This window comes from Gallus gallus, chromosome 4 (assembly GCF_016699485.2).
Source record: "Gallus gallus isolate bGalGal1 chromosome 4, bGalGal1.mat.broiler.GRCg7b, whole genome shotgun sequence".
NCBI classification, from domain to species: domain Eukaryota; kingdom Metazoa; phylum Chordata; class Aves; order Galliformes; family Phasianidae; genus Gallus; species Gallus gallus.
Window position 1 is genome coordinate 17168866 of NC_052535.1, and position 20920 is coordinate 17189785.

At 44.0% G+C, this 20920-nt stretch overlaps 1 protein-coding gene across 4 annotated transcripts in view; it reads left to right on the plus strand.

The window, feature by feature from the left end:
• Positions 1-20920, plus strand: part of NRK (Nik related kinase) — a 102438-nt gene that overhangs the window by 18460 nt on the left and 63058 nt on the right. For 3 of the 4 annotated variants that reach the window (XM_040698858.2, XM_040698859.2, NM_001031126.3), the window contains exons 3-5: positions 12826-12882; positions 18394-18519; positions 19591-19701. In XM_040698858.2, coding sequence (XP_040554792.1) covers positions 12826-12882; positions 18394-18519; positions 19591-19701 — 294 coding nt within the window. Of the gene's footprint in view, positions 1-1760; positions 1865-12825; positions 12883-18393; positions 18520-19590; positions 19702-20920 lie in introns of all 4 variants that reach the window. The other variant, XM_046940040.1, reaches the window with a different exon arrangement.

Consider the following 20920-nt stretch of genomic DNA (forward strand, 5'->3'; position numbering starts at 1 on the left):
CTGGAGCACCTCTCCTATGAAGAAAGGTTGAAGGAACTGGGCTTGTTTAGCTTGGAGAAGAGAAGGCTCCAGGGAGACCTCACTGTGGCCTTCCAGTACTTGAAGGGAGTGTATAAACAGGAAGGGGAATGGCTGTTTATGAGGGTGGATAGTGATAGGACAAGGGGGAATGACTTTAAACTGAGACAGAGGAGGTTTAGGTTAGGTATTAGGAGGAAGTTTTTCACACAAAGGGTGGTGGTGCACTGGAGCAGGTTGCCCAAGGAGGTTGTGGTGCTCCTAGAAGCTATGAGTCCTGGCAGCTTGGACATGGCAGAGCGTGCTGTAGTGGGTACATGTGGGCAGCGCTGGGCTTGCTGTGCGTGTGCATATCAGCCTAAGTACACCTGACATTCCGCAGATGCGTTGAGCTCCTGGCTCACAAGGTGATGAGGAGGTGTGCGTGTGCACAGGATGCAGCAGATTTCTGGCTGCCCAGCTGGGACAGTTTCCTTGGCCAAAATAGATCAGGTCTGGAAAAACTAAATGTCTTGTAGCCAGCTGTCTGTAAGTATGCCTGAATGTGGAGAAAGGATGAAAGAATGAAGAGAAGCACCAGCTTTCCTCTCTCTTAAACACTTGAAAGACTTCAGTCAGGAATGTTTGGGATAAAGGAAGTTGCAAAACAAAAGCTGGAAACTCAGGTCTCTCATCCTGCATTCTGGAGAATAAAGGTTGGAGAGAGAGGATTCAGGATTCACCCTTCCCTCTCTTCCTGACTTCCTTTCTTGCTTCACATCACTTTTTAGGTACCCGCCTGGTGAAAGACTTTGTATGGTCTGTGTCCATGGCTTGCATGTTGAAATTCGTGTTTTCCTGTTGCACAGGAATCTGCACGTACACGCGTGCATGTGTTGTCAGCTGGGGACTGTTCATTTAGATGTGTTTGCAAAACACCTGATGCATTCATTAGGCTGCTCAGAGGCACAACAAATTCCTGTTTAACTCCTCTAATGTCATTTGACTTCTTCCAAATTCACAGATCTCTGACCAGCAATGAAAGAAAGTATCTGTCACCCTGTCAGCCCAGAGTGATGCCTGGAGCCTGCATGGCACTGATCCTGCCTGCCACACAGATGGGCTTTGGGTGTCACAGCGAGTAGATTAAAGGCAGCTTGACACTCTGGAGCTTTTGGAGTTGCTGTATTGTTTACAGCACAGAATTATGGCAGGCCTCTCTTTTTTGATGTTATTAGTATAGAATGCTTTATATTGTTGAGATGGGCTCCTAGTACAACTCTGACAGGCACAGCAGTGGCAGCACTGGGCTGTCCCCATGTCTGGGCTGGGGCGGGACTGGGACTGTTGGCCTGGAGGAGGTGGGGATGGAGATGTCACTGTGCGAAATAAGCTGTGATTATTGATTGATTATTAAGCCTGGCTGGTAGAATGTCACTGTGTATAAACGCTACTGGAACTTCCAGAGAGGTTGTTCTCTCTGATTACTGGTGTACGTATGCCAGTGGTAGGTTTTCCTTCCTCTCTGGCTTCCTTTGCTGCCAAGCAAGTTGTGGCGTTATACAGTGCCCTCTTATCTAAACTGTTCACTTTCTGTAGTCATTGTACTTCATAAAAACTCCCCAGAGACTGAGTGAAGCATTTTCATTTCCAGAGACCTCTTTATAGAACAGGGAGCATGATCAGAAAGAGAAACGGGGAAGCTGCTGCTTCTGCACTTTTCACCCCCCCTGGGGCAGGCTGCTGACTGTGCTCTTCTCTAGGTGTTCCTAGGGTTGGCTGGGACCTGATAAGCCGTGTCTGGCTCGTGGCCTGGCTGCAGATGCCTGTGTTTGTTCATCATCAGCCACTGAAGGAAGCTTCATTGGTGAGCAGGGTATGAAGTATGTGAGATGACGGGAGCACTTTGCCTCTGGATTTTTTATTTATTCCCCATTATTCGGTTTACCATATCAGTGTTGACCATCGGTGTAGCCATTCATTTCTACAGATGTGCTTCTGAGGCTTGGCGTTTCTAACCCACTTGCTCTGGGCTGATTTGTACAATCTCTGCTGCTGCTTTTACATAACTGGGTGTGTGCATGGAGCTGGTGATTAAGCAGAACAACAGCGCTCCCGTGGTTTGGCAGAAAATAGCTTCTTATATTATTATTCTTGACTTTCTTGGCAAAAACAATAGGAAGCAGTAGCAGGTAGAAGGTTGTTGCCTTGCCACAGAAACGTGCCCTTGTTTATGGCTGCTGCAAGGGCAAAACCACCAACTGCACCCACCCCCAGCTCTGGCCCATGTTTGCAGTGCCAGTTAGTGTGGATAGCCTAGCACCAGTCAGGCTTTTCACCAATGTTAACTGCTGACTTTCTTAAACCAAATCCTTTATTTAAAAACAACGATAACAACAAAAATCTTCAAACCTGGTAAGGGAAAAATTCAGAACCCCCAGTATTACAGGGCTTGGAAGGGACCCCAAGAGATCATTGAGTCCAGCCTCCTTGCTAAAGCAGATTCCCTACCATAGGTTGCACAGGTAAAAGAACTCAGCGTTAATCTCTCTCTTCATTTCTTCATTTGTTAAAGCCATTGTGAAACAGCAGGGCCAGAGTTATGCAGAGCACTTTGGAAAATGATGTCCAGTGTGGATGGATCAGCGAAAAGGAAGTGACAGACAAAAGTGATGCAAGCCAGTGAGCATGTCCACGTTTTACAAAACTGAGCTGGAAATACATTTCTAATTTAACTGGGTCAACCATGTGTGCGAGCCAAGTCTTTAAAAATAATTATTTGGAACTTTGTTTTTTTCCAGTCCTTTTCCGGTGATGTCATTTGTTTTATTTCTTCCAAGTGCATGTAAAATGCTAACAGTGACAGGAGGTTGCTCACCTTGCACTCATCAGGCAGATAAGTGGCAAATAAAAATCAGTGCTGGTGAGCCATTTCCTGCCTGATTTCAGAACCCCTTCCATGCTGATGTTTGGGTTCCTTTAATGCTTTGTTATGGTATATAGCTATTTTCTTGTGCAAACAGATGTCAAAAATACATATGTTCTATAACCTTCAGTGGTGCAAACATGATAGCACTTTCATAGTGTTTCTGCTAAGACTAAGGGTGAGAAACCTTCAAGTGTTGATGATAAATCCATTTTTGCATTAAAGGAAATCCTGAAGTTTATACCTTTTCGGAGGGGAAGGTGGGGAAGAAACTAAAGCTAAGAAAATGCAATTGCTTTGAAGTTTGTCCTTCCTTACCCTGTTCACCCCTAACCTCAGCAGTCCAGTTCCTTTGCTCAGTCCTTCATAGTCTGTGCTAGCCCATGGGCACAGCCTGGCTCTGCTGCGGCTGTGGTCTGCATGTGTGCCTGCCACGCTCTAGACAGGGTGGGCTGGACTGGCTGTGGGCAGCCAGTAGGCAGTGTAGGGCAAGGGGCCGTGCTGCAGCCCTCCTCTTTGGAGGGTGGCTCATCTACAGTTTGCACAGAGCATATTGGATTTTACTTGTCTTTGTGGCTTCTGTCTGTCAGTTGGGGTTGAAATGTGTTGACGGGTTAAAGCATGGGTGGATGCGAGGGCAGCACAGTCCTCTAAGCCTAGTTCTCTTGGGAGAGCAAGAAACTTGGCTAAGCATCTGGCTTTGATACAGGAGGAAAGCTTGCAGATCTCTGTAATTCCATATCCCTCTCTGCCCCCAAAGGTTCAGAAACTAGAAGGCAATAGAAAACACTCAGGAAGTAGATTTGCTCATGCATTGTTTTTGTATGTTCTTTGATTTATTTTTTTGAAAGACATTTTTGTTGTTCATGGAAACCTAGTATTTGTGATATTTAAATACGTGCATTGGCAGTGCTGTAGAGTTTTATCTGGCCTTGCACAAATTCTCCCAAATTTATCTGAAAGAGCAACGAGCTCCTAGTGGCGCATTTTTGCGTCTGGGTGTGGATGACAGAACATGCAAGGAAAAGGAAATTATTTTTAACATGGTAGAAGGTTAAATTTTCAGAGTCAAGTCTAATGTGAATACAATTAGAGGAAGGTGTTTAGGCAGGAGTGCCACTTTTGGAAGTTTATATTATACATATAAGCCAGGTTACAGACACGTTGCTACTGATAGAGGCATTTCTCCACCCAGCTGCCTGCATTCATTGGATGCCTTGTGGAATGTTTAGGTTGTTTTGCTGTTCTGTTTTGTTGGTGTTTTGTTTTGTTTTTTTTTTTTTCTTGACAGCTGCTTTGTGATGGGCTGCAGCTGTCTGGACAGCCTATTGCCATTAGAATCTACAAACTACTAGATAGTGTTCAGAGCTGAGAAAATGAGAACTGGTTTTGGAACTGAGTCTCAAGAAAGGCTGTGGTGCAGCTTCACTGACGCTTGTAGCTTCAGGGCTGAGCCCAGGGATTTCAGTCATACAGTTTGGAAAATGTGGGTCTATGTATGTGTGCACATGTTTATCCATAGCACCTTGGACCTTGTAGTATTTGGTGTCATGCAAGTTAGCAATGTTTCCTGACTGGGAAAGTTTGATATGACATCCTGAGTAACAAGTCATGAGTGAGGGGAAAAGAATCATAGAATGGTTTGGGTTGGAAGAGACCTTCAAGATCATCTAGTTCCAACCACCCTGCTATAGGCACGGACACCTGCTGCTAGAGCAGGCTGCTCACAGCCCCATCCAGCCTGGCCTTGAATGCTTCCAGGGAGGGGGCATCTACAGTCTAGCTGGGCAACCTGTTCCAGTGACTCACCACCCTTACAACAAAGAAATTTCTTTCTAGTATCTAGTCTAAATCTGCCCTCTTTCAGTTTAAAGCCATTTCCACTCGTCCCGTCACTACATGTCCTTTATACATATGTCAACGAGCACATGCCTCTCTACAGTCAGTCAGGATAGCAAGTGCTTTCTGTTTCCATCTGCCCTACATCCACGGCCGTACGAGGAGACTAATTTCCAATGGGCGATAGCTTTGGGTTGTAAAACTTCGCACAAAGTGGGATTCACTTAAAGAAATTTGGCTTTTATAGAGTAAATCCAGATGCAGTGAATCCAGCAGTGAATATTCCATTGGCTTCAGCGGAGGCAGCAGCACACATGGGAGCGCAGGCCTTGGGCTGGGGCTATGCAGCGTAGGGCAGACCCTGCCTGCTGGGACCGCCAGCTGTGTGTCCAGGGCTTCCTCTGCCCTCAGCATTGCTGGCGGATCCTTCGCACAGGGCAAAGCTCAGATCACAGCTCAGAGATCTGGTAAAGCTCTCCTGCGGTTGGTGCAGGAAACTCTTTTTGCAACCAGTTCTTCCTATAGTTAGCTTCTGCTTTATTTTTTTGTGCGTACTGGTAATTACCAGTCTGTGTTGCTTAATATTCTGTGGTTCTTCAGCTATAACGTTTAGCTATTTTTGTGAAATTATTCTGCGGGGTTGGTTCTGTGTTTGCCTTTTTTTTCCACTCAAGGGTTCACTGTTCATTTTTTTTGTCTGCTGTGACTGACTTCGATCCCTACAGAAAACTGGAAGACACAGCATTGGAAAGTAGCAGCTCGTAGCTGTTGAGGAACTACTGCTGCACATCTGACCTACAACTTGCCTGAGAGGGGATCCTTATCCAGGCAAAGGCTTCTGCTGTATGAAGCTAATTAGGTCAGTTTAGAAAAAATCACATCAGGACTCTTCTCAAATTCAAATTTTTCTTTAGGAAAGTGGACTTGGAAGCACCGTTCTTTCTTAGTCAATTAGAAAAGCAAAGTGTATTTTGCTTTTAAGAATAATTAGAAAGGTAGACAAGTTTCATTCTGGAGACCAGTTTGATACCGAAAATCTTTTCAAATTTGTAACTCATTTTCCCTTGAGTGTTGTGGGCCATCTGGCCAATAGGATTTTGGAGGGAACAGAACTGACTACTGAAAGATCAGTGCCTTACAGTTCATCTCTTACAGCACTCATTCAGAAATCTAATGGCTGATGTGTTTTCTCACAGACTAATTGTGCCCATTTTTAGCGGAGATGGTGCATAAAATAGAACCAAATGAGAAGACACCGAGAGTAGACCCTGCTTTTTAGTTCTCACATTTGAAATACGCACCCTTTCCCTGGGCAGATCTTAGACATTCTGAGCTCAGTAGTGGTTCTCCACGCAGTATTTTGCTTTCAGGATTCACTTTTGGTAAAGCTAACAGTAGGTCATGATTTGTCCTACTGGAGGAAAGTCTCAGACTACAAGAACCCTGTGTAACAGGTCTCAGCATTGGACTGTCTGTCCTTTGCAGAATGTAGTCTCATGCAAATATCAGTAAAGACACACATACTGCAACCCATGTAAGAAAAGTAGCGGAAGAACTGGAGTGCAAAAGTAAATCAACTTTGAATTTGTTACAGCTCTCATCCTGTAGGCTGGAACCCTCTAAGCTATGCTTCCCTCCTTACTGTCCTTTCAAACAAACAAGCAAAAACCTGCAGTGCAGTTTTAACCCACACATAACCTTGTCTGTGCTGTACACTCTACAGAACCTAAAATTCAACTAAGTTACTCTTATTGTTCATGAGAGTGCTAAAAGACTTTTTAATCATAATTGTTAAAAATTCAGTCACGTATTAACTGACATCTTAGTGTACATGCAAAGTTAAAGCCTTGCTTATTAGCATGCGTTTGGGAAGTCTGTGTTAAAGGATTAAAACATGAATCTCATGCGCAAGGTTTGTAATTGTTTTGCACAGCTTGACCTTCAGAGCTTGGTAGTGGTGGTGAGCCAGAAGTCCTGCCTTTGGATGCCTGCTCCAAAACCTGGCCACCTATCAGCCAACCTGCTGCCCTGCCACGACCTCCTTTCTCCAGGATGGGGCGAGTGGGATGCCTCTGACTGCCCATGACTTCATGTAGCAGGGATGTGCAGCATAGAGGTTTTCTCTGGTGTCCCACAGTTCTGTAATGGATGGACAGGAGTCACTGGGGTGGAGGGATTTGTACCTCTCCCTGCAGTCAACTTCTCAACAGGCCTGTCAGCAAAGTGAGATCTTTTCTTTTTTCTTTTTCCTCAGTTTGTTTATTTTCCTGAGCATACAGATTTTTGGCATGGTGGACCTGTTGGGTGCTGCAGGTGTTGAGAGGGACTGGCTCCTGGCCAGAGCTTCGTGGGCACCAGGCCGTGTCCTCAGCAGGATGACATTTCTGTCTCCTACCACAGGGCTTCTGGGGCTGGAATGGTGGTGAGCTACAGTAGGTGTCAGGAGATTTGACAATTGGTTCAACCCAGAGTGAATGGCAATGCTGCTGGAACCACTATTTGTGTAAATATTGATATTTAGACTCAGGGAATTCAGGGTTTTTGTCCCAGTAAATGAAGTGTGAGGAAAAGAAGTGGGCAGGGCACTCTTCATGCCTCCCCTCTCAGATTCCTGTAAGTGAGATGAAGGTGCCGAAGGAGACAGTGGATGTTCTGCTGCCCGTTGGTTTCAAGTAAGTCACAGATAAGGCTTCTGTTGTCATGTTATGACTAGCATGGTATTTTCTCAGGTTAGTATTTCTTAGTGTGTGTCTTGATCTTACTAATTGCAACACAAATGACCTCTTTGGGGGCAGATTTCAAAATCCCTAGAGATAAATCTCTAGTCCAATCTTACACAAGAATGGAGTAGCCTTCAGTAGTTCATGTTTTGCTTCAGGACAGTAATCTGATCAAGTGAGTAACATACTGATACTGCAGAAATGTAGATACTCAAATACATGTTTGCACAAGGGCTTGAATTCAATCCTTTGTTTCGTTTTGCTTTCCCACTGGTCTGCAGTCAAACACAGACAAACATTAGGCAAAGCAAACAATCTGCATTTCCACTTGTACAATGGGAGGAAATAGGAACGGCAGGAGTTTAAAAAAAACCTGGACAGAAAGACTGCATCTGGTGGTTTTGGGGTTTTGTTGTTCATGAGAACTGTGATACAGACATTTGCTGCAGGGGTGAAGGAATGTCCTCCAATGATGAAGGCTGTAGTATCTGATTAGTATCTGGTGCCATAGAAATGACCCATGTCCATGCCTCCCCTCTAACCAGTGTGGGCTTGAGTATAATTTTAAGTGAATGATAAATGTTACGTGTTCTGATTTCATCTCTGGCTAATGGGTTGCTATTTTAGTTTAAGGGAAGTCTTATACCACTGCCAGCTTAGTTGTCTTCTACAGTGAAATGAGTTCCAGTGATTTTTTTTTTTAAACTATATTTAAAAAAAAAAAAAAAGCCATAAAATATTATTTTTCAGTTTGGATGAGAGCAAAATACTTCTCTAGGAAGATCTGAAGCCAGTATTGGCTCCAAGCAGTGCCTTCTGTTGAGCAGTCTGAGAGCAGGTCTTATGCCCTGGGCATCCTCGTGGCTGAGCTGCACAGGAGGCTGCCCTCGTGTTGTCAGCAGGCAGGGCTGGTGTCAGCAGGCTGGCAACAGCAGGCACTGCTCATCTCATCTGAATCGCTGAGTCTAAGTGGAGAAGCCCTGTGTAGGTGGAAAGGGAAACAGAAGGATCATGACTTCATTGAGGTCATGTGGAATAGAACGTGGGGTTTCCTGAATCCCCACGTGGAGCATTGTTTGCTTGCTGTGTAGTCTCCTAAAGGCTTTCCTTGCCTGACCAGGATGGAAAGGGTGGAGAGGAGAGGGGCAAGAGGGTGGGGTCCCGCCCTGGCGCAGACAGCTGAGCTGGCAGCACACCAGCAACCACAGAGCCTCACACTGGCTCACCCAAGATGGGCTCAGACTTCAAAGTTCATATGTGGGTTTTGAACGGGAAATCTGCTTGCTGAATTCACTTTCAGGAAGAGCCTGCAGCTGAGCAGCTGAGCCTTTACCCTGCTCTGCAAGGGTGGCTGGCAGCCGGCTGCAGAGGTCATCCCATAGCGAGGTCCTCCAGCTCCTGACAGCCAGGCTGCCTTTCAAGTACAAACCTGAAAGACACAGAGGCCGTCCTAATAGTTCAGGTTGTGGTATCTGGGTTATATGCAAGCAGGCAGTTTTGTGAAGGGTCACTCTGGAGTCCCGCGGCTTTCTGCCCATGTTCTGACCAACAGCATAAGTGTGCTACCAACACACATGCATGTGTGATGTCAGAGTCAACCGTGTCAGACCAGGACCTTGACACCAGGGGCTGGCCCCTCTGGTCTCCAGCAATAAGTGGCCCAATCCAAGGCCTCAGGAATTTCTGTGGATTTAAAAGGAAAAGGCATTTTACATAATCGAGTGTCTTTTCATGTAAATACACTTAATGTAAGTTAAACTCCCTTATCGGCTAATAACTTGACTGCTAATGCTGATATTCTTGTTTCATCCAAATAGAAAAATGTATGTCTTGGCCCTCAGTAGAGCACATAAACGGTGCCTATATTGATCTGAACTGAGAAGATAAATGCATATTCAATAGGAGAAACACCCAGTGATCTATCCCATTCCCCATAGCTCTCCCTGCAGAGATAACGCACAGTTGGAGCTCATCAGAAACAGATCTTTGGCACAGTGCATTGCCTGCAAATGTGGCTGCAGTGACTAGCATTCAGATTTGAAAAAATTGAGTGCTGGCCCCAGGTTTGCAGAATATTACTGTAGTAACTAACTGGCACTTGCAGCAGATTTTACACAGAAGTATTTTCTGGGTGAGAGGAGGAATTTAGTTGGACTCGAAGCTAATAGGAGAATTTCTTCCAGCTTGGATACCTCACCAAAATGTAGGCAGGAACTTCAATGTCAGAGTCCTTGAGCTTCAGGATTGTTCAAATTTGAACTCTGTGTGCAAATGATAGCATTTAATGCTCTAATCCTGGCTGATTTGGACATGGGTGATTTGCACATAGCCACTGAGCATGTTAGCTGCATTCTCAAGAAGTTGAAAGGTGCTCTCAAAGCAAGCATTTGGATGAAAGATGAAACCTAGTCATGAAATAGGAGCCTATGGACCATCCTGTCCTCACCCCAGTTTCTGGGGAAATATGGAATGCTGGGTCTTGAATCACAGCAGATTGATTCCCTTTGGTGGTCTGCAGAGGATGAGCACTGTGCATTGCACAGAGGACTGGAAGTGCTGTGCCCCTTGTTCCTCCTCTCCTTCTGGGGTGAATCATCAGGGATACATTTGGTATGTCTGGTCCCAGAAGTAAGTGCATCTGTTGGCCACATTTGGTTGGCTAAGAGTTAAAGCAGCCAGTTGCTGCTGGGAGCTTTACGCAAAAAAAGAAAAAAATCAAAATCAAAACACCACCTTTCTAAAAACAATTCAAACACACTCAACCTTGTGGCTTCAGCAGAAGCAGCAGTGTGTAAGAGTTCCCATGAACCCTGCCTAACCTCTGAGATTTAGTGATAACTGAAAAAATAAAGGACCAGGCCCTGAAACCCTTACTTAGGCACTAGCGTTGGTGTGTTAGCAAGAACCCCAGGGCTGAGCTCAGGATGTTTACCACTTTTAGAGATTTCAAGGAAAATGTACTTGAAACAGTTAAAAAACAAAAAACAACATAAAGGAGAGAAACCTGGGGTTTTCACTCTGACTGCCAGAACCATGGTGCATTAAAGCAAGCGCAGCATGCAGCCTGTTACCCTGCTCAATCTGCCTGGCCATTAATGGTACTTTGTGTGAACACCTGTACGTGTGCTCTGCCATTTTGGGTGGCAATGGCAAGCTGAGCCTTTTCCTTTGGCAGATCTTAAAGGACAGGTTTTATTTGTGCATGTTGAGATGATGTCAGAGATAGATGGAAATGATGCTGTGCCCTATGTAATTATGACACATTTTTTGGTACAAAGGCTTTTGAAACATCTATTACTCTACAACAACAGTGAATCTGCTTTTTCTTTTTTTTTTCTTTTTTTTTTTCTTTTTTTTTCTTTTTTTTTTGTTAGGAAATTGTATTGTAATTGAAATTAAATGTGTCAAAATAGCAGTAAAATGATCTCAACCTTGAGATACATATCTATTGATAAGCATTTAGCTATGCTTTCCAAGATATTCTTTTTTTCCCTAGTCTCAAAATATTTTAAAATTAATTCCTCTTAGATAGGAATTAGCCTCATTAGGCTTAGACAACCTTTTTGTGAGTATAACCCTTCAGCCCTTAGCATGACTGCACACCAGCTTCTGTGTGGAGGAAGATGGGGCTCTCCAGCTTAATGCAGACAAGAAATGTGGAAACTTTTTTACAAAGGTGTGATAACAGTTACTGGAAATAACTTGTAGCAAGTTGAGAATTGGATTGAACCAAAAAGTGAGTGTCTTTGTTGCTCCTTTGCACTTTTCCTTTTGTCTTCTTGAGAAAGGTTTGGATTCTACTGTGCATCAACCCTCACTGTGTTTTGTTCTAGGACAATGAAGGGGTCTAGGAGAATGTAAGGGTGGGAAGTGCACGTAGTTACTGTAGTGTGCTGCTTTACCTGGTCAGGGAGTGTTTATTGCAGATGAGCCTGTACACGCAAGTGGTGGCATGTGGGCCGATGGATTTTGCACATTGGGAAGGAAACTTTGCATGGTACAAGGCAGACAGTGCCCTGAGACAAGGCTCTGCAAGGGCTGAGCTCCTCATCCAGCAGTCAGACCTGGGAGCTTAATAGAGAGGGCCGTGAAAACTGGACTCTGAATACTCTGTATCGAGTGCAATGGTATTGATTTTTTTTTTTTTTTTTTTTGGTAAAGAAAATAAAGGTGTCTCCATGCAGCACTGTAATTACAAAAATCAGTCAATTCTTGCCATGGCTCTCTGCAGGACACAGAATGACCCGAGGGTACCCGCCAGCCCGCTCACTTACTCCAGGAGGCACCTTGGGGTGCCAGCGTGGTACATATGCCTGTGTTCTGTGGCAAGCCCCTCACTGTATTGCCATGGCATGCAGTGCCTGCAGCAGTGGCTGTGGCAGTGTGGAAGAAGCAGGCTGCCATTCATCTTCCTCCCGGTGTCTGATGGTGCAGAAATCCCTGCACTCTACTTTTTGAGAAAAAGCTTTGCAGTCCCAGGGTGTTCCCAGAGATCGAGGGCACTTGCAAATGCACAAAATCTCAGCAGTGTTCACTTGTCTGTAAAAGAAAACATGACTGTGACAGATCACTTGAAAACAAGGCATCACTTTTCTTTGATGCAAAATTGCTTAGTTGTTGGAATAATACTTGTGTGCAATTGTACAGACAGGACCTAGGTTGTAAAGTTACATTATTTCAGCTTTTAATTTTGCGGGTGTAAATTGGACCTGCAAATCATTTTGTCTGCAAAATGCAGCAGTTCATATCTGATTTCCTATGGTTTGCTTACTTAGCTGATGTCGGTTAGCTATTTCAATACACAGCTTTTCAGGCACCACTATATAAAGAACAAAATTGCAGTCTTAAAGCTTCAGACCCATTTGTGAATGTTTAATGGAAGCGAGAAATTAGGATGCATAGCCAATCTGCTGTCCATGCAAATCTTTTGATACCATCCTTCAGTGTGAGATTAGCGTTGGTTATCAGGAGAAGGCACTGTGCTTTGCATGTATGGAGTTACTTGTTCTTGCCTAGCCAGGAAGCTGTGCAATTTGCAGCAAGATTCCTGACTGCATTTCTAATATACATTCTTGTGAACCATAGACTGTCAGTCTTTGCATTGAGTTTGCTCTTTTAATAGTTTCATTCCTTCCTTTTCCTCACTGTCTTCGAAAAACTTTTGTTTTAAGAAGCCAGAAAGTACATACAGCTTTAGTGGCTGCACCTCTTCCATGGGAGTTAGATGGAGACCCATAAACTCATTTGACGTTATGCTCCAACAGCCCCGTTAAATGCATCATTAGCTACTGTGTACATAGTTTGCATGCAAGTTTTGCTTACAGTATTTTGTTATTTTAACAGGGCCGCCACGTTAAGACTGGGCAGCTAGCTGCAATCAAAGTGATGAATGTTACTGAGGTGAGTAGAGAACCAAAAATCAAAAAGCAGTTATCAAGGTATAAGGGAAAATAATGAATCAGATCACGAGAATGTGGATAGCTTATGAAAGACAATCTGGTGGTATAAATTATGGTAGCTCAGCAGTGGTTTGTTTTTTTGAAGTTCTGAGGGGCATTAATGCAACCAGAATTTCAATTGTACCTGTCCAGTGGGGACAAAGCAATAAGGAATGCATTTCTATATGTTTTGTGCTCTAAAATAATGAAGAGAACTCTCTTCCTGCTAATTTCTAGTTGACTATCTGTTTCCCAAGACAGTACGTAAAAGATTTCCTGTATCTGTGCAGTACCCCTACAGTGTTTTATCACATCTCCCTTCACATGCCAGCCGTTCCTCAGTGTAGCTGCCATGACAGCAAGCAAGCAAGAACGTTAGAAATGCAAATGTAGCACTTCTTTATTGTTATTTGATAGATGAGAGAAGCAGACAACTTAATTGGCACTGTCCCTGCTCACATTTATAAAGTGGTGTCAGTGCTGGAACAAGGTGTCGAAAATATTAGCTAAGTATTGATTTTTGTTTCTGAGCACAGCTAGTAGTGAAGCAGCTGCCTTCTTGAAATCTTATGCTCCTGTGCCCCAGAAGGACTGGGATGAGCCTGCACCCTCTCCTCAAAGTGTGCTGGAAGTTTGGGTTCCATGGGGTATACCTGTTTGCATGGACGACCAGCTCCCCATTGTGTTGCTCTGGCAGTATGGACGTGGTGCATAAAACTCCAAGATGAAGTTGGTCTTCTTGGGATGTTGTGGAAGGGTCATAGCCTAAGATAAGAAGTAGGTCCTCTGGGCCAAGTCTGACAGTGGTACAACTATGTGGAGCATTTTGAACAAGCACGAGCAAGCTCTGTCAATGTTTTTATGTCTTCTGCTTGTCTTGGAAGACAACAGAGCAAGTTAGTCTGTGTGAGCATTGTCACATAGAGCAGCTCCAGGCCAGATGTCTCTGCTGACGGGGTAGGAATCCAGCCCTGAGCAGCGAGTGGTCTGAATTGCATGCTAGTTAGTTGAACTTGATGCTGCTGTAGCACTTTTATGAGGAACATCTAAGGGCTGGTTTGGCTATGACTACTGCCTTTTAAAAACAAACGTGTGGTTGGACAAAGGAATCTACAGGACAGGTCCTGTGTGGAACTCAGAAGTGAGTCAGAGCTTCTGTGCAGACGGCTTTCATGCCTTGCTGGCTCAGCCAGCATTGCTTGAAGGCTAGCCACAGATGTCACTTGTGTGCTGTCATGTTAACACCAGTGATAGTCCCTTCCTTGATGAAACAATTGAAGCAAAAACTTCAGGAAGAGAACCTTGGGAAGATTTCCTTTGCAATACAGAACAGTTTCCTTTGTATGTAAGCAACACAATGCAGCATCCAGTAGTGCCTACTTGCATGGACACAAAATTTAGATGGAAGAAAGCCTTGGAAAGCTTCAGGAATCCACACTGCATGATTCTGGGGACAAAACACAGCTGCTCAGGTTTGATTTGCTACTTCTCCGTGGGCTGGAAAGTCAGCACCTCCCTGGGGAATCTGTCCCATTGCTAGAGGGGCTGAACGGCAATAACAGCTCGTGCTGTTTTCACATTGAGTCACTTAACACAAAAGCAGTTGTGACATTTTAAGAGCTTAATAGTGAGCATGCTGATAAACCATGGCTGCTCTGGATTACTGCTTGCCTTCTGAGCTGTTCTGTCTGATCAGGGACCATGGTTCTGGTCCCCTGTACTGCAGAGTGGCTGAAGCTGGTGCCTGCTCTGCTGCTGTGCGAGGTTGGAGCATGGGTACAGCATGACTGAGGTTGGCGTTGAATGAGTCCAGAGCATCCCTGAACCTCACTTCTCTGCCTGTAAAATAGCAATAGCCTTCCTCTGCTTCATAGTGTGTGGGCACTGAGGCCTCTCACGGCAGCAGTGAGTCTGAACTCTAATGCAGAAATTCTTTCAACCTGCAGAAATCCAGAGTGATCAATTCAAAGCCTGCCAAGGATTTGGTGTTTCTCTTGTGTTGTTAGTCTGCTCAGGTTGAAATTATTTTCTGTTCCTTTGGGCTTGAAAAGCTGGCTTGAGGCATTAAGTAAAATCTTTAAAATATTGAAATCCTGATCTTCAGTGTCCTGCATATAAATTGCACCTGAGAGCAACATCTCACGGGGAGTTTGGCTTGTGAGAAATGGAAGCTGTCATAGAAAACCTGCTTGAGTGAGTTGAGAGGCTTCTAGCCCCTCTGGTCATTTTCATCTTTGGGTAGTGACACAGTCTGATTTGTGCTTCACTGGGAGCAGTTTTCTTGGGGAGCGAAATTTCATGTGATAGAACACAGGTAGATGTTTAAAGAAACCTGGACAGATGCAGTCTTTTTACCTTCACCCTTGTCCAAAAAATAAAAGTGGAGAAGAGATGAATGCCTGTAACAGCCTTGTGATGTGGATGCCTGCTTGGAAGACTCTGCAGTTCATGTCTCCCAGGAGACATCTCTCTGACTTGGTAGGGCAGTTCCAGTTACCAGGTCTGGCAGAGCCCATGTCAGTGTAGGTTGGTGGCAGTTTGATCAGCAGCCCACAACACTGCTCAGTAATTGGTCATTGTTGTCTGACGTGGGAGAGAACAGTGTTAAACAAGGATATTAATCGTATCAAGAGAGTCTGAGGTACTTCTGTGCCTCTTTGATGTTCTGCAGTGGATTTTTCTCCCCCAGCATCCTGTTTTCACTAGAAAATCCAACCCAAGGAGTCTTCCAGCTAATGCTTCATCATAACTGGTGCATCTCTGCCAAATGTTGTTTCACCAAATCTACTTTTTTTTTTTTTTCTGGCAATAAATTATTTTATCAGAAAACCACTGCACAGCTTCAGCCGCAATTATTCAGCTCTGAGATCTGAGGCTCACCAGAAGCTGAGTAAATCTGCCCTTCACTGCTGCGAGTTCTAGCCCCAGGCTGCTTTCTGAAGAGCAGCAGCAGGATGCATGTGGTCACTGTGGGATCTTATGGACATCTGTCAGGAAGTGCTGCAGTGTCACGTTTTGCTGGGGGAAGCTGGGGGGTGGAGAGCCCTTGAAATTATTGAAGTGGAGCTGATGGCAGTGTGCTTTCCTGGGTCTCTGCGCAGGCTGTACTTCCTGCTTGCTGTCCGTGCCAAGTAAACAGTGGGTGCGTGGGGAGGTCAGATCCTTGCTGATCCTTGCTGCTTGTCTCTTTGGCTGTCAATGCAGCTGGTCAAGGGGCTCTTCTGCAGCAGGCCATTCCCTGTCATTGCTTTCGGGCTTCCTGATAGTGAAATAACATGTAAAGTGAAACCTTTCATTAGTACCCCCAGTGCTGAGGGATCTTTTGGTGGAGTACTTACCAGCTGATGATTTTGTTTCTGCCTGAGGCCAGAGGCATGTGCTTTCTCGTTCGTTGCTTCTTAACGTCATTGCCTTTGATTGTGAGCTTGTCATCTTTGTGTTTGCAGTCATCTGTACCCAGAACTGCATTGGTTTCTGAAAGCAAGCAGCTTTTTGCACCTGCACATCTGTGAGCTTCTTCTCTTAAGCAGCATGATTCATGAGCAGGTTCCAGACCCCTGGGAGATGTGGCTTATCACAGCACTAACAGACAGGGTGGTGGAAAGTGGAATTCCTGAACATCTTTGTACACTGAAAAGCTGAAAGGTGCCTTTGTCTCCAGTTGCTCTGTCCTCACCTGCCTATTTCCATCTTTCGCATACACAATTCGGAGTCTCAGAGGGAGCAGAGCTTTGCTTCCCTCCAGAAGGCAAGAGCACAAGCTCTCTTTGATCTGACCCTGGCTACACACAGAGAGAAGTATGACCTTGCTTACAGAGGGTTTCCTGCATGCTGTCTGGGAGGCAGCTCTAATTTCTCTTGGATGCTCCAGATGCTACTCCAGCCTTGTCCTTACACTTTCTAAGTTGTATGACACCCAGGGTCCTGTTAAGCCAAAGATTAAAGGTTTTCCTTTGTCCTTAATTGCAAACAAAAGACAAATGAAGCACCTGGTGTAGTAAGTGTGCCTTGAGAGTCTTTGTTCAACAGAGAGGCTCTTCTGAAACCAGACATAGCTGTTTTTCCTTCAAGTTATTTCATCTTTCCCTTTTCCTAAAACTTAAGAAAGTTAGGCTTTGGTTTGGCAGCACATCTCCTGTGCATTGAAGCTATTAGGAAAGTTCTTGGCTACTGCTGCTGGGAATGCTTTTTTCAGGTCAGATTTAATAAGATGTTTGAAGGAATTTGGTTTCAGCCTGCCAGGCTTCAGTGTTTTGGTACAGGTTGAAGGGACGGTGCAGCCGGTTTTGTAAGCAGTCTGTTGTGATGGCTAAAAGAAAGCTTCAATGGCAAAGTGACTGGAAAACAGTGAGAAAGTGCAGAAGAATGTCCTGTGGGTCTGAACTATTCTTGCTGCTTCCTTTTCTACCCTTCAGCTAGTAAGTGCTGACTGGAATGTTTTGCAGCAAGGTAAATTAATTTTCAGCTTGATCTTACTCCTTTTAACTGATGCATGAATACCTCACAGTGCTATGCATTTCCTATTAAAGCAAATGAGACAGCAAAATCTACAGACATTTCACAGAGTGTTGTGCACTGTTTCTCTCAGGGACAGTAAAACAAACAGGCTGCTCTGATAGGACCTTTTGAAAAAAGACCTCAATGAAAAATGATGTTTCCTTATAGAGTGGTTGTTAAAACTATTCCCATTAGCACCCCACAGCTTTGACTGAACTGGCCAGAGGAGAATGTTTGCCTGAGGAGGCTGAGCAAAGGCAGTGGAGTAACAGAGCTGGCACAAAGCAGTGTCTGGAACGAAGTGGCTGGGCCTGCATTAGGCTCCACTCACCAGCACTTGGCCAATGGCTTGGTGTGGGGCACCCTTTGTCTGTGGGTTGGGGTGTGGTGGGGGGCTGCTGGAAAGGGGGCAAGGCCTGGCCCTGCTCTAGCTCCGGAGGACAACACGTGGCTGTGCGCCTGCTGTTCTGCTCTAGTTTCCTCTCAGCTGGGCCCTTGGTGGCAGTGGGAAGATGAATTGGCTGATGCTTGCGCTCGAGTACTTTCTGAGTATTTACGTAATGGAGCGTTAGGAATATTTTTATTTGTTTAAGTCCAGTTCATTTCTCCAAAACTAAATTACTGCATACAGGAACTGAAAATGGGAGCTACTGATCCTGTCTAGCCCCATGAGGAGATTATATGATTTTCATACAACCACATGGGGGTATTTTTAATTCTTTAGCTCAATCCTAGGCCAAAGGATCAGAATGATTTCGTTCTCAGTTTATGAGCCCATCCTTGGACTGCAGTCTCAGACTGACAGAACAATTCTGGTTGGAGGGACCTCAGGTCTCCAGCCCAAACTCCTGCCCGAAGCAGGGTGGGTTGCATAGGAGTTGTTCCAGTTAGGTCCCAGGCGTTGCCAAAGATGGAGGGTGCATAGCCTTGGTGACCTCTCAGCATTTCAAGAACCTTCTGTTCTCTTCTGATGCAGAATGAAGAGGAAGAAATCAAGCTGGAGATAAATATGCTAAAAAAGTATTCCCATCATCGGAATATTGCTACATATTATGGTGCATTTGTAAAGAAGAGTCCTGCAGGCCAAGATGATCAGCTCTGGGTAAGTGCTTTGTGTTGTGTTCATTGGATGTCCAGCTCCTTTCTTTAGAGCTCTGATGTATTTGTCTCAGACCTTGTCTCGGTGGAATGTAGAAGTCATTGTTCTGAGGAGTAACTTGTAAAAAAGAAACATCCCTCTTCCTTTACACATAGAATCACAGAATCATAAGGGTTAGAAGGGACCTCAAGAGATTGAGTCCAATGCCCCTACTAAAGCAGGTTCCCTACAGTAAGTTGCACAGGTGGGCGTTCAGACAGGTCTTGAATATCTCCATAGGAGACTCCACCATCTCTCTGGGCAGCCCATTCCAGTGCTCCATCACCCTTGCCATTAAGAAGTTCTTCCACATGATTGTATGGAACTTCCTGTGTTCAAGTTTTAGGCCACTGCTCCTTGTCCTTGCACTACACACAACCGAGATGAGCCTGGTCTCATCCATTTGCTTCTCACCTCACTTAAGAGGATGAGCATAAAGTATAATACTTGTGACTTAGGTTGTTGATCAGATTTATTGTTAGAACTTTCTTTTTCCAAATTAAATGTTTCCATCTTTTTTTTAGCAATGATGAAATAGAGCTTGTCTTTTAATCTCAACTACTTTCCTTATCACTTTCTACATTTTTCCAGTTGAAAAATAAAAAAGCAAACAGAGAAGTTGGCAATGAAGCAAAGAAAAATAAACTCTTGATTTTTTTTATTTTTTTTTTGTCTGCAAGATTTATGGAGATCTGCAGCAAGATGAGATATTTTAAATTTTGAAAAAAAATCCCACCTTTGTTAGTGCTATCTTTGTTCTTGGTTGTTTTTCTTCTGATTTATGTTTTTTCCAGGAAGAAAATGTTTACCCTTGACCAGTAATAGGAGAGCCGCACTCCTGAGTTCTTGTTTTTTATTTATTTACTCAGTAATGTGCATTGCCCAGGAAATGAGATTTTACATCATTTGGCACCCAGGAGGGTGGCACATAGTTCACTTTGCCTTGATAGTGGTGCAGCAGACATCACTCTTGATTTCTCTGCTGGTGCTATGTTGGTGCTGTGGTAAAGATGTGTTTCATTTGTCTTCCTGCAGCTGGTGATGGAGTACTGTGGTGCTGGCTCCGTCACTGATCTGGTAAAGAAGACAAAAGGGAACTGTTTTAAGGAAGACTGGATTGCTTACATCTGCAGAGAGGTTCTCAGGGTGAGTTGTGGACCAGAACTTTGTTGCTCATTTGGAACAAAGAAGCCTTTCCAGGCCCCTGGTCATTAATGTAAAGCAATAATAAGCACTAATATTTCAAGATTTTGATCCATGTGGCTTGTGGGCTATGGTCCTTGAGTTCAGAAGAGCCCAGATGTCCATCAGCCTGCATGATGGCTACTCTAGTTAATCCCATTTTCTGTATGAAGAGCACATTGATTATTGTATTCTGTGACAAATACCATCCTCCTCCATATCTTGTGATATTATTACTGCTCATTACTTTGACTATTCTTGCTGTGTAAAGTCAATCTGCTCATAATTCCTTTACCTGCACACACTAGGGCACCTTTTTTCTGTGCTATTAGAAGCAATGTTGGCTAAACAGCATCTCAAAATTGTAAAAGTGGCCCTGCTGCAGCAATATTCCCCAAGATAATTCTTGCAACTGTATTTCTATATATTCTATGTATGCTTTGGGATATATATATATTTTTAATTATTTTTTTGTGTGTGTGTGTTCCTAGAAAGTAGAGAGGATAAAGCAGTTCCAAAGTATAATCCAGTGTACTGGCCTGGAAAAAAAAAAAAAACCAACATTGAAACCCATCATTGTAAATTCAAAACCCATTACAGACTTACTGATCCATCTTTCATGTAATGGAGTTTTACTTTTTTTTCTAAATAACGTTAAGATAACTGCATATTCCGGAAACTAGAATTCAAATAGTGTGCCAAAGTAATGCTTGAATAGGGGTAAATCTCTGCTTCTGGAGGTGTTGTTGATAAGTATGTTCAGTGAAGAGCATCAGCTGTCTCACCTGGATTTGGCATTAGACTGCATATTGTAGTAACTATGGCTGGAGACTGTGGGGAGAGCTCTTCTGAAAAAAAAAAAAAAAAAGTCATGATGGTCTATGATGGTCTGGTTAAGTTCTTGTGGTTATGTGGCTGTAATATCTCTATTATAACAATTGATATAAACCCTTGGTTTATGCTCATGCAGCAGAAGGTAATAACATCAAGCTTGCATGAAATAAGCAATTGGATAGAATCACCTTCATTTTAAAACAGAGAATAACTCGTTGCATCTGGGTTGAAAATGTTTCCTTCTGGAAAACTTAGGAATTGGGTGGAAGCTGCATTTGAAGTCACTAATACTGTATTACAGAAGCTAAACATTTTCAGCAAAGTATCCCTTGGCTTATTATAGTGTATT